Source organism: Podarcis filfolensis (assembly GCF_964270895.1).
Source record: "Podarcis filfolensis genome assembly, chromosome: Z".
Taxonomy (NCBI): domain Eukaryota; kingdom Metazoa; phylum Chordata; class Lepidosauria; order Squamata; family Lacertidae; genus Podarcis; species Podarcis filfolensis.
This window is the reverse complement of record NC_139617.1, coordinates 31,954,230-31,967,017: the sequence shown is the minus strand read 5'-3', so window position 1 is coordinate 31,967,017 and position 12,788 is coordinate 31,954,230. Positions and strand designations below refer to the sequence as shown.

Sequence of the window (12,788 nt, the reverse complement as noted above, 5' to 3'; positions counted from 1 at the left end):
TTTTAATGTAGCTTGTAAACTTTCTTAAAAATATAAAGCTGTATAGAAATGAAATGATGATAATGATAATAATAATTGTGAGGAGAAGGTGGCCTGCGCAGTCGCTTCCTTCCCACCTGGAGCCCCCCTCCCGTTTCTTCCTGCCACTGCGCATGCGGGAGAATATGGGGCGGGATCTGCTGCTGCTGCGCCTTAGACACACCTTTTACTGAAGGAGGGGAGGGGTCAGAGCGACCTGCTCTCCTAATTGGCTGTAGTATTCACACGTGATACTGGCGCTTGCCTGGCTTCTCCTCCTATCAACCAAACTTCGCGCTGCAGGCCAAGCTACGGTACTCTTTCCTTTTCCTTTTTCAAACTCAGTAGGCCACACGGTCATTAGGCAGAGCCGAGCACGTGGTACGTTCCTTGTTGCCCTGGCATTGGCTACGGCGCCAATGCGCGAGCGGGCATCTATTGGTTTGCCGGCAGAGCGAAGGGGCGGGTCACGGCTGAACGGTTGTTGGGACGCTGAAGGTGTTCTGTTTTGCTTCCGGTTCAGGCAGGTCCTTGGTGGCAAGCACGCCGGTCTTCTCACTGCTGTCTTTTGTGGCTCGTCTACGACCAGCCTTACTAGCCAGCCTGTGGCTAGTCAGAGCTCCTCTTAGGCGATCAGGACGAACAACTTTGGTTGCGAGAGGGAACAAATACCTCCCTGTGGACTAGTGCCTTGTCTGGCTTCATTGGCAGAGATGGTTACAGAGTGTCTCGGCTTGGGTTTAGCGTCCTTCCCCTCTTCAGCATAAGGGGCCCCCAGACGCCCCTGCTGCCCTGCTAGCCCAGTCTTTCGCTACTCCCTCCGGGCAGATGCTGCTTGTGAGAATGCGGTGAGTAGAGGGCTTGCCTCTTGGTGCAAGCTGCCTGTGGGCAGAGGCTCCCCTTCCTAGCTGGTGCAGCTAAGACCTCCTCTGATCATCCATGTTTTCTTGTCCTTGTGTGGTGTATTGGGTGCTGGGTATGCATCTAGTAGGAGACACATCATGCTCCTTCTGGGGTGGTTTGCCCACCTTTGGTCCCTACCCTGCACTCACACTTCTCCTGTGGCGCTTAGAAGCTGACAGCATACAACAGTAGCTACCCACCATAAATGGCTTTGACTGGTGTGCTAAACCAGGTTAGGGTAGCCGATGGCACTCAAACCCTCTGCATGAGAACACAGGCTACCATGGGTTGAGCAGAAGAGACCAATATTGGGTCAAATGGACAAGAAGGCAATTTCCTGCACATGCTGTAGAGGGGAGTGAGTGGCAGACAATGCTCATCTGCCCCTGGGAAGGTAGCCCCTCTAGGAGAAGGAAAACTGAACCTAAACCTCTGCTGTCTTGTGCGATATTTTTGGGAGAATAAAAGGCTAAGGAGTAAACTGTACACAAGTTTGGAGTGGAGTCCCTAAGGCGGTTGTATTGCACCTTGTACTCCTCCTTTGGGCAACTCTTGCAGCCAAGTTGGTGCCAACTGTATTGCTCTGCTTTCTTTTGAACCACAGCAGTGAGACTGAGAGTGGGGTCATGTCATGTGGGCAGCCCAGGGCTTCCATACACACCGCCCAAGCTTGTGCCCCAGGAGATCACTTTCTAATGCAGCAGTTTGACTTCATCCCTTGAGGCACTATCTATTTTCTCTTGAGACAGACTGATGCCAATGTCTTGCCATTGCAAAGGGGCAAAGCGTGAAGGTTTTCGTGGGGCTTGCACTGCAGCTTGACATAGAGATGCTGCCAGTCAGTGCAGGCAGCACTCAGCTAGAGGAACCAAGGATCTGATTCAGCAAAAAGCAACTTCTTAGGCTGGTGTTTAAATTCAAACCATAACAACTGAAATCTTTAAAGTGGAAATTTACAACACATACTAGCAAAAGACTTCAGTTTCTGTCATCTCTGTGTAGGGCTGCAAAAAAACTGTTTGAAAACCTAGAGAGCTGCTGTCAGTTAGTGTAGTCAGTACAGTGGTGCCCCGCAAGACGAATGCCTCGCAAAACGAAAAACGCGCAAGACGAAAGGGTTTTTCGGTTTTTGCGTCGCTTCGCTAGACGATTTTCCCCATGGGCTTGCTTCGCAAGACGAAACGTCTTGCAAGTTCTTGCGAGTTTGTTTCCTTTGTTCCTTTGTTTCCTTGTTTTCTTAAAGCCGCTAAGCCGTTAATAGCCGTTAAGCCGCTAAGCCGCTAATAGCCGTGCTTCGCAAGACGAAAAAACCGCAAGACGAAGAGACTCGCGGAACGATTAATTTCGTCTTGCGAGGCACCACTGTACTAGGATAGATGAGCTAGTGGTCTGACTTCATTTTTCCCCACTTTTAATTTGTATACCACGTTTCTGTATTGCTATACACAAGGCAGTTTACAAGTTGGAAGAACAAAAAAATACAACAAAATTACACACAATATTACACAATACAAGTAAGTCATAATAAAAATGTGATTTTAAAATAAACAACATATAAAATTAATATTCAGTAGAATTTATTCAGTAGAATATAGTAGTACATAATAGCATTAACTCAAATTATCACCAAATAATCATTAATTGGCAGCTTCTGACAATCCTGTGTTAAGTGAAAGTTACGTTATATTGACACCTGAGTCTTAACAATCATGCATTCATGTAGCATTTGTTCTGATTTACAGCATTTCTCTGTGGTCTTTTCTCAGCTGTGCTACTGGAGAGCCTTCCATACCTGGGATTGAACCTGAGTGCTCTACCACTGAGCTATGGGTACCGCTCACAATGAAAGCCAAGTCCTTCAGAAACTTGAATCCCCCCCCCAACGACGTGCAACGTGCATAAAGCAGCTTCTCATGTTCCTATTGCAGATCAGTGCTTCTGGTACTGCTTAATGTGTAGGAGGACCTAAGTGTGCACAGATTCATAGAACCAAAGAATTGCAGAGTTAGGAGAGACCCCCATCGGCCATCTAGTCCAGCCCCCTGGAATACAGGAATCGCTGCTAATGAATGTTTCTTTTGAATCTGATCTTTTATTTATAGTTCTTTTTTTGTCTTCTTGGTAGCAGATATAAGTGATGGATGTAGAAGCAGAAAGAGAGAAAATCCGTTGGGAGATTGAAGAGCTGGAAAGGAGCCTGGGCCCCAATGTTGCAAGCATCGAGTCCCAAGTCTCAAGCTCTAGTCCTGAGTTGGTCTCTGACATTGAAGGTGCAATGCTTGCTGAGTGTTTCTTATGTCTTCTACAATCCACATTTATTTATAAAAATATTTCTATGACCACAGTGTAATATATTAAGTATATTAAAGTGGTTTATAACAAAAAAAACCATACATTAAACCCATAAAAGATTAATGATAGGCATCAGATAATCATTGTAGAAGGATGTTGTCTTAATTGCCTCTGTAGTAGGCCTGGTGGAATAGAAAAGTTTTCAGCAGCTGCCACATCTCTAGTGGCAGAGAGTTTCGTAGGACTCGATTGATGACACTCAAAACTCCTTGTTGTCAAATGAGCCTCACCAATTCAGGGAACAACTAACAATGCTGTTGCGGGTGATCTCTGTGATTCAGCTGGGATATTATAAAGGTTTGGGTGATCCCTGAGATACCTTGGACCTAAGTGACTCAGGGCTTGAGGCTACCTTGGTAGTAGGTGGGATTGTTACTTGATTAGAGTTTGTGGGATTTTAGTTCAAATACATCCAGAATACCACCACAGTTGTTCATCATGTAATTCTTCATCATGCCATTTATCTGCATGCATGCAGAAGGCCTCAGGTTCAATCCCCACATAAGCCCGAGAATGTCCACTGTCTACAATCATAAGTGTTTATCTGGTAGTAACCCTCAGAGTGCTTCTCACATGCATCTTAAGTTTGCACTCACCTTTGTTTTTAAATACGGGCCTTACCGACAAATATGATCTGATTAATCCTTACAGCAAGCCTGTAGGATATGCTGTTGTTATTTTCCCTGTGTAGAACATTATGGCTTTTCTAACGCTATCCAGCAAGTTGTGATGTGAATCTACTTAGTACATTATCTTAACCACTACACATCGAGAGTGTCACAGTTAGGCTGCCTTCCTGCCATGACTGTTTGAAATTTTTGCTTTTTTTGCCTGTATTCTGTCTAATATTTCTTTTCCTTTCCTGTCAGATGACCTTGATGATGATGATTCCGATACTCATGACAACATGGCAAGTACCTGGTTCAAATAATATCTTCCTGTTTTGAGGGTTTATATGTTACATACACGATCACATCCTTTTTTGTTGTTGTTAAAAAGTTAGTCTCCATGTAGATAAAGGACTTTGCCCTTCTTTGCGGAAGTTCCATCTAGGCCCCTCTAAGCTGTTTTTAAGGCCCCTCTAAGCTGTTATTAAATTCCAGTTCACTTTTCTGCTCATGAGATCACTTGTGAGAAGAAACATGAAATGTGTGTCAAGCTCTGGGCTTTTTGGGAGGAAAGGGTGGGCTAGAAATTTAATTGGATATTTAATAAATACATAAGCAGGGCACTGGGCCTTTCAGTGAAAAAGGCTCCCAAAGTGGCTGCGTATAATTTATTTACAGGTAACTTCAATCAATCAATTTCCTTTATTCGACTGATAGTCAGAAATAAAACATTACACAATAATTATAAACTATAACATCATAGGGGTACATAAATAAGGTAGGGTTAGGGTACTAGACCTCTCACAGATAACCCACATCAAAGCATTCAGTTATACGTTTCCGACACTTGAGTGCCAGGAAAAGGAATTTAGCCACTGACAAAGTTATTTTCCCTGAAGACTTATTTAGCAGATATGCTGTCTGCTTTCCTCTTTGTCGGGAACTGAGCTGGGGTAAGTATGGAGTTATAAGGTACTGTCTTAAATCGTTGTAGAAGGGACAGCTCAGTAAGATGTGCTCTGTGGATTCTACCTCACCCAATGCACAGTGGCATGATCTCTGGTCATATGGGACTCCTCCATATCTTCCCTTCAGAACCGCCGAGTCAAGAACATTCAGCCTAGCCGCAGTAAATAGTCTGCGATATTCCACATAGTGGATATCCGCCAGGTAGCGAGCTGGAGCAGCCCGATACAACTGCTCCCCCAGAAACAACCCAGGTTTCACACGGGCTATGTCCTCCTGTCTGGCAATATCCATTAATCTTTTTACAGGTAACTTGAATCTTATGTTACATTCTTGGTCTTCATGCTTATAAGAAAAATTACGTAAACCCAGAACTTCCCCTAGAAAACCATTTAAAAACTATTTAAAAACTCGCTGCAATTACCATTGAGGGGTGAATGCAGTTCTTAGTCTTCCTCCTCTCCCTCATGGGATGCTACTGCAGATGTTACAAGGACCAGGAGGGTTGGCTGATAGCTAGAAGAAATGCTTGGCTGTCGTTCAGATCCAGAGGCGGGTTGTGTGGATACATCTGTTGCTGTTGCTGCTGGTTTATTTGTGAGGAACAGTCAAACATTCAGAGTGTCTGTAATCTAGTCCAGTCCTGTGCAATGCAGAAATGACAGCATATATCCCTCTATGTGTGTGTGTATGTGTAGTCATTTTGGCAGAAGCTTCACAGGAACAAAAAAAAGATGAATGAGTTGCATTGCAGGGGGTTAGACTAGATGACCCTCAAGGTCCCTTTCAACACTTTAATTCAATGATTCTATGCTGCAAGAAAATAGTATTTTTATTTGGTACAGTTATTAAAGTGTATAGAGAGATAACAACAGATGACAAAGCAAAATTATAAAACTGGCATGTAGACCAAGTCTAGTTGCATGTGAGATAAAATAACAAAATCCAAGAAAGGGCTATCAGTGTTATCAAATTATCAGATCTAGTTCCAGATTTGCCAGGCTTTCAGTGAAGGTTGTCTTGCAAGTGTAGATGTCATAAAAGAATGCCAGATCATATAAAACGTGTCTGGCAGTTAGTTCTGTATCTCAGATTAGGCATAATTTTGTTCATTCTAGCTATCTTCCAGAGTCAGGGGTACTGAGCTCCCAGTGTAAGATTTGGGGCTGTTTTCCATTGAGTTGCCATGATAGTTTGAGCTGCCAAGGTCATATTTAAGACCTTTTGCCAATATATCTACATTGGCATCATCAGAGGAATTCACAAAATTTAATTTTGCACAACAAGCCATAGTGTCTTTGGTATATTTATTTCCATGAAAATCAAATTCCCTAAATCTTGCACCAACTTACATTCCCACTATACGTGATAACATATACCAAGTTTATTCCAGCCCCTCTGGTAACTGAGCAATACACTAGCACCTCAGTGTACATTACCCTCGGGTAACGTAAGCTTCGGGTTGTGAAAACGGCAAACCCAGAAGTGTTTTGCCGTGCGTGTATGCGCAGAAGCGGTCCCTCTGGTTGCAGAAACCTCAGGAGAAAACATGTTTGACATTTGCAAAGGAAGGTGATATTGTCTGTAGGAATTTCAAGGGCCATGCCCTTGATGCATCCAACTAAATCAATTGCCTGTCTCTCTACCTTCTTTAAAGTCTGTTTTTTCCAGCCATCTGATCAACTCTTCCTTTTCTGCTCCTGGATCAGGAGGTAGACCTCGATGGGGAGAAAGGTGCTGGAGTGGGGAGTGAAGTGGACATCCATCTCCCTCAGTCCCTGGAGACCTGCCTGCACATGAACATGGTTTACCAGGAGGTGATTCAGGAGAAGATTGAGGAGATCACCCTCTGGCTGGCCCAGAACAGAGAGCAGCAGGTCAGTGTTGTGGTGGGGCTGCCTTAAGAATACTCTGGAATGTTTCAGCTCTCTCTGGGGGTTTGTGGAGTTGTGTTGTAGCCTGAACAAAGCAGATTGAAAATAAAATTGCCAATATAGTAATACAAATCTGTGGTGCAGCCAGATTTGGAAGGTTGGTCACCTCACCTCAAAAAGAACATTGCAGAGTTGGAAAAGCTTCAGAAAATTGTGACCCAAATGATCAAGGGGGAATGGAGCGACACCCTTATGAGCAAAGGTTGGGACCTTTTAGTTTAGAAAAAAGGTGAGGAAGAGGCAACATGATAGAAGTTTATAAAATTTGCAGTGCATGGAGCAAGTGGATGAGAAGAGTTTTACTCCTCTCTCATAACACTGGAATTTGTTGACATCCAAGGAAGTTGAATGCTGGAAAGTTCAGGAAATATAACAGAAGTGACTTCTTCACTGCAGCACAGAGTTAAATTTTCTCCAGCAGGAGACAGTGATGGCTTTAAAACAGGTCTGGACAAATTAATGGAGGAGCAGAATGCTCTCAATGGTGGCTATGCTCTGCCATCACAGCTGTGCCTCTGAATTTAAGTTTTATTTATTTATTATTTATTTATTAAATTTATATCACACTTCACCAAAATATCTCAGGGCAGCTCACACAATTAAAAAAAAACCCTAGATAAAAGCAATAATAAATAGTTAAAACAGAAACAACAAAACAATAAGTGCCTAAGAGCTTGCTGGATCAGGCCAATGGCCCAACTCGGCAAGCACCCTCATCTCACTGTGGCCAACCAGATGTCTGCAGGAAACCCAGGGAGCGCATTGTGTTCAGTGAACGAGACCTGTGTGTAAATATTTTATGCTATCAATTCCCTTACATTTTCACTAGTAGGAATGCATACAAATATTTTAATGGAATATCTAATATGACTGAATCACATTCATCTTTTGGGTTAATTAATGAAACTCAGTAGTTGATTGGATTTTGAATGATTGTGCAATTGTTACTGTTTTGAATCTTACTGTGCTATCTTCCTTAGCGGGTCATGCAAGCTGCTCTTCCGAATCATTCTTTTTATAGGGTAGGAGGCAGTGGGGTTGAGTTTATGAAACCAAGGGGGTAGTGGCCCCAAAAGGTTTCAGAACCGCTTCCCTAAATTTCTTGCATTGCAGGGGGTTGGACTCGATGACCCTTGGTGCACTTTCAACCCTACAATTCTATTCTTCTTCTCTGTCTCTCTTTTCAATGCCTTGCAGGAAAAGCTGACATGGGAGCTGGCTGGGACAAGAGGCACTAAGTCAAGCGACAGCAAATCCTTGCCTGCAAATTTGTTTCTGGGCCATTTCATGAAGCCGTACTTCAAGGACATGACGTCAGGGTTCGTAAGTATCCATTGCTGGCCTCTCTTCCTCCTGGGGATAGAGGTGGACAACCCTGTCTCCTTCCCTAGTTTCCAGCCCCCTTGTCTTATGGCAAGATTGACTGATTGATTACGTTCATATCCCACCATTTCTCCAAAGAGCTCAAGGTGGCATATGCATTTCTTGCCCCTCTCCATTTTATCCTCACAACAACTCTGTGAGGTATGTGAGGCCAAGGCAGTCCTTGTCCCCAGGCCACACCCAGTGTGATTCAAGGACGAGTGAGGATTTGAACCCTGCTCTCTACCAGGTCCTAGTCCTCATGTAATTCCCACAACAAGCCTGTGAGGTAGGTTAGTCTGAGAGACTGACTAGTCCAAGGTCAAATCCAGTGAACTTCATGACAGATTGGCCATTTGAACCCTGCTCTGTCCCAGTTCATAGTCTTCATTTAATCCCCGCAACAGCCCTTCAAACTAGGCTAGACTGAGTGAAGGAGTGGACAAACATCACCTATTGTTTCATGACTGAGTGGGGGACTTCAACCCTGGTCTTCCAGGACCTAGCCCAATGCTCTAACCACCATGCATCTTGGAAGATGAAGTGGCCAAATTCTGGTTGATGCTTGATGCTGCTCTTTGTTTGCAATCTGGACTTGTTTTTAACCAGGTACCAATGAGCTCATTTATAGCATTGGGACTGACTTGAGACCTTCCAGTTGTTGCTGGACTTCCCCTCATTGCCCCTGATCTCTGGCCATGCCAGCTGCAGGGGCTGATGGGAATTGTAGTGCAGCAACACATAGAATAGGATAGGCTCCCCCATATACACCCACTTGACTGCTTTGATCAGGAGAGCTGGCCCTGTTACAGTAACCCTGTAATCCCTGTTCCATATCTGCAATACATCCATCCTTTACTGTGACGGTGCCTACACTTGGGAATTCCCTGCCCATTGACATCAGACAGGTGTTTCCCTGTACTCTTTTCAGTGCCCACTAAAAAACTTTTTTGATTAGGCAAGCCCACCCATATTTTTGGAAATCTGATGGAAGTTTGAATCTGTTTTTAATCTATCACTGTTTTAACTTTTGGAAAGTGTTAAATTCTTCTTATTTATAATTTTAATGGTTTGTTTTTTTGTAAACTGCTTTGAGGTTTGTTTGTTTACATTCAAGCAGCACTTTTTTAAACAAGCAAATACAGTCATACCTCGGGTTGAAGTAGCTTCAGGATGAATATTTTTGGGTTGCGCTCTGTGGCGACCCGGAAGTAACGGAGCACGTTATTTCCGGGTTTCGCCACCTGCACATGCGCAGACGCTAAAAATGACGTCATGCGTGGAAGCGGCGAAATGCGGCACGCGCAGACGCACAGTCGCGTCTTATGTTTACTTCAGGATGCGAACGGGGCTCCAGAACGGATCCCGTTCGTATCCAGAGCAACCCATGACCCATGCAAACACTTTTGACATTGTGCACACTTTTGAAAACCACCAGTGGGGCTTGTCTGACAACAGAGATTGAGGACCAAAGTGGTATTTTTCTGTGACATCTGTGGTGCCCTTTTTCTCTCCTCCTCCCCCTCCCCCTCTTTAGGGCCCTCCTGCCAACAGTGACGCCAGGGAAAAAGCAAAACAAGGCATCAAGTCTTTTGCGGAGCTGCTCACTATCAAATGTAAGAGGGATTTGGGGGGCTACCACAACATACTTATTTTAGGTTTGAATTGATTGAAACCTTCAGCATGAGCTGACTTGGTTTCTGGAACCATGGAATTGTAGAGTTAAAAGAGGGCCACCCCCACCCCAAGAGTCATCTATCCCAATTCCCTGCAATGCCGGAATTGCAGCTCAAGAATCCCTGACAGGTGACCAACCAGCTTTTCAAAACTCCAGCAAAGGAGAGAGCCCACCACCTTCCTTCTCTGTTTCCAACAAACAGAAGTCAAGAGAGCGAATGACGATGGTTGGAGTTTTCCTATCAGCAGCAGGGCGTCTAGTCCACTGGGGAAATGGGGCAAATGACCCACCAACCTCAGTCTGTCCTTGGTCAGCCCCCACCAGCTTGCCTTATAGCAGCAGTCTGGGGTGGGGTGCTGTTGTTGGATAAATTTATAAGGGGTGTGCCCCAGTTGGGGTTCCCAAAGGAACACCAAATAGACACAGACTTTAAATGTGAAAAAAATAAATATTAGGCCTTTATTGATCCAAACGTATGTAGGAGTCAGTCTCCTGAAAAAACTAGGAGCAGGCTGCGATTTCCATGCTCTTAAATATAGTCTATTGTACACTGCTAAGCTACACATGTAATTACAAAATAACCAAATGATTACAACAATGTTTTCCATCCAACATACTGTCATCATTCTTAAACCAGTCAATAGATTCTTTGGCTCTTTTCACCTGCCCACCCCAACCTTCTCATCTATGACTTACACCAGAATGTTGGAAGAGTTTATATACGGTTCCCCAAAGGAATGTCAGTAGACACAGGCTTTAAGTGAGAAATTAGGCCTTATTAATACAAATATACATAGGGTTAGCCTTCTGAAAAATCAGAAAGAGGCTGCCCTTGGATGCTGTCAGACACCATCTTCTATACGTTTTCAGCTACACAGCTGATGACCACTTAATCAATCAGACAATTTCAGCAATTCTTCCCTTCAGAGTTAAACAGTTACAACATGTTGGCATCATTATTAAACCTCTCAGAGATTGTTTGGCTGTTCTGAGCAGTGCAACCCAACCTTCTCATTCTATTGCTAACCACAGAATGTTGGAGGAATTTGTAAAGGGTGCTCCCTAACCCACGTTCCCCAAAGAAACGCTGGTAGATACATGTTTTAAATGAAAAACTGCTTTCAGTTATCTATGTTGATATCTTTGTTCTCTTCTTAACCCAGGACTTAGTGTAACTACTATGATTGGCTGATCTGCTAGTATTTTGTTCTCTTATTGTTGTATCTTATCTGTTTACCTTCCATTCTTTTCAGTTGTGCTATGAGCTGTAACAGTACACAGTCGTGTGCACATTTCTACTTAAAAAGAGCCTGTCTGCTCTATTAGGAAAGGTTTAGTAAAGCTCACACACAGATTTCAGACTGTCAAGCTCTAGCTGCACAAAATGAATTCAGGGATGGAATAAGAATGGGGAGATACTCCTACAATCATGGACCCACCCGCCAGCTTCCCCTTCTCAGCCCCAGTGTTGCCCCCTCAGCTGGGAGGAGGAGGGTGGGGGCAAAGCTAGATTGAGTTGGTTCCACCTCTCATTGGCTTGGGCTCCCTGTCTTCCACCCCACTAATCCCAAAGAGGAACGCAGCCACTACTGAGAGAGAGATGGGGACAGACTAGAGAGAGTAGGCTCTGCCTTTTGTTGGCTTTGGCTTCACCTCCCCTTGGGCTCCTGGCCTTCCTTCCCGCTACTTGGTGACCTTCTGTAACACCTCCCCCCCACCTTGGTCTTCCATAGGGAAAAGCCAAGAGAAGCTGCTGCTCCGTCAGTCTGTCATGAGTGACCAATTGCAGCACCTGCTTCAGCCCAAGCTCTTGAAGTAAGTACAGAAGGGGGCTCCCACAAAACACTCCCCTTTCCCAAAGAAGTGGGACTGGGAGAGCAAAGTATTCTGTGCTGAATCAGGGCCTTTGCTCCATCTAGCCCAGAAGTGTCTTGATTTTCCAATTCTTGTTACCTCTTAGTTGTCTTTATTTGTTCAAAAACGTTTGGACAGTTGACTTGTGGCTTATGGAGGGGTTATGTTCTGGGGATATCACATGAAGGTGGAATCCCATATAGCACAAAACAACCCTTTGAAAACCGGGAAATGGCCATTTAAAAATATTGGACAGCGCTTAACTGCTTTTAAGTTCTCCACCTTGCTTCCTGGGCTCTGGCTGTCTGAGTTCCTGCGAGATCCCTCAATGGTCTCCCAGAGCCTGGCAAGCAAGTCTGAGAGCTTAAGAGTTCTTTCCACACCTGGAAAACTGACATGGAAAGAGCTTTTCAGTTCTCTGCCTTCTGTGTATTTAATTTGTGCAATTTTAGATTTGTAAAGTTGAAATCACACAGGTTAAATGTGCCTAATTTGTGAATCATCTATACCTTGCCATTCCTCATAGTTCAGACACAGTGGGGCTGTGCTTTTGTCTTTGACAAAAAATAGCATTTGCCTCATGAATATTCACAGCACTTTGAGGCTGATGCTCATTTCTTTGTAGCAACACAAAACCCCAAGGTTTCTAGGTTAAAAATGAATTTTCTCTATCCGAGACACTCCTTAGCTTTGACCTGTGTGCAAAGGAACTGAAATTGAACTTGACATGAGTTTTAGGGCGTGGCTGAGAGATACAAAGTTTGGTGTCCAGATTTTCTAGTATTGTTCCCAGTGCATTCGTTGCATGCTTCTTTTTACACATATGTGAATGTCTCTTAAATGTTTTGGAAATGTTTCTGACCAGGCTTGACTATCTCAATGAGAAGCGGGATAAATTGGAGGATGAGATGGGGAGGCAGATTTTGTGGAAGCAGATCCAGGAAACAACACAGGAAATAGAAGATATCAAGTAAGAAGCCTGCTAATTATTATTTTCATAATTATTTATATCCTGTCTTTTCCCCAGACGGCTTACATAAATTAAAATGACACAGGCAAAATACTAAAAATGAAAAACGTATGAAATATATTTGTCAAGATGTAATTGAATTG

At 43.9% G+C, this 12,788-nt stretch overlaps 1 protein-coding gene across 3 annotated transcripts in view; it reads left to right on the top strand.

Annotated features, from left to right (window-relative positions):
- Window positions 1-274: 274 nt before the first annotated feature.
- The window catches only part of SNAPC4 (small nuclear RNA activating complex polypeptide 4), a 36,376-nt gene continuing 23,862 nt past the window's right edge, over window positions 275-12,788 (top strand). The window contains exons 1-8 of one of the 3 annotated variants that reach the window (XM_083596259.1): window positions 275-332; window positions 3,047-3,191; window positions 4,143-4,183; window positions 6,557-6,724; window positions 7,979-8,104; window positions 9,681-9,759; window positions 11,555-11,636; window positions 12,541-12,645. In XM_083596259.1, the coding sequence (XP_083452385.1) occupies window positions 3,059-3,191; window positions 4,143-4,183; window positions 6,557-6,724; window positions 7,979-8,104; window positions 9,681-9,759; window positions 11,555-11,636; window positions 12,541-12,645 (734 nt within the window). In that variant the 5' untranslated portion in view covers window positions 275-332; window positions 3,047-3,058. Of the gene's footprint in view, window positions 333-478; window positions 1,987-2,292; window positions 3,192-4,142; window positions 4,184-6,556; window positions 6,725-7,978; window positions 8,105-9,680; window positions 9,760-11,554; window positions 11,637-12,540; window positions 12,646-12,788 lie in introns of those variants that run through there. The other 2 variants (XM_083596258.1, XM_083596260.1) reach the window with 2 other exon arrangements.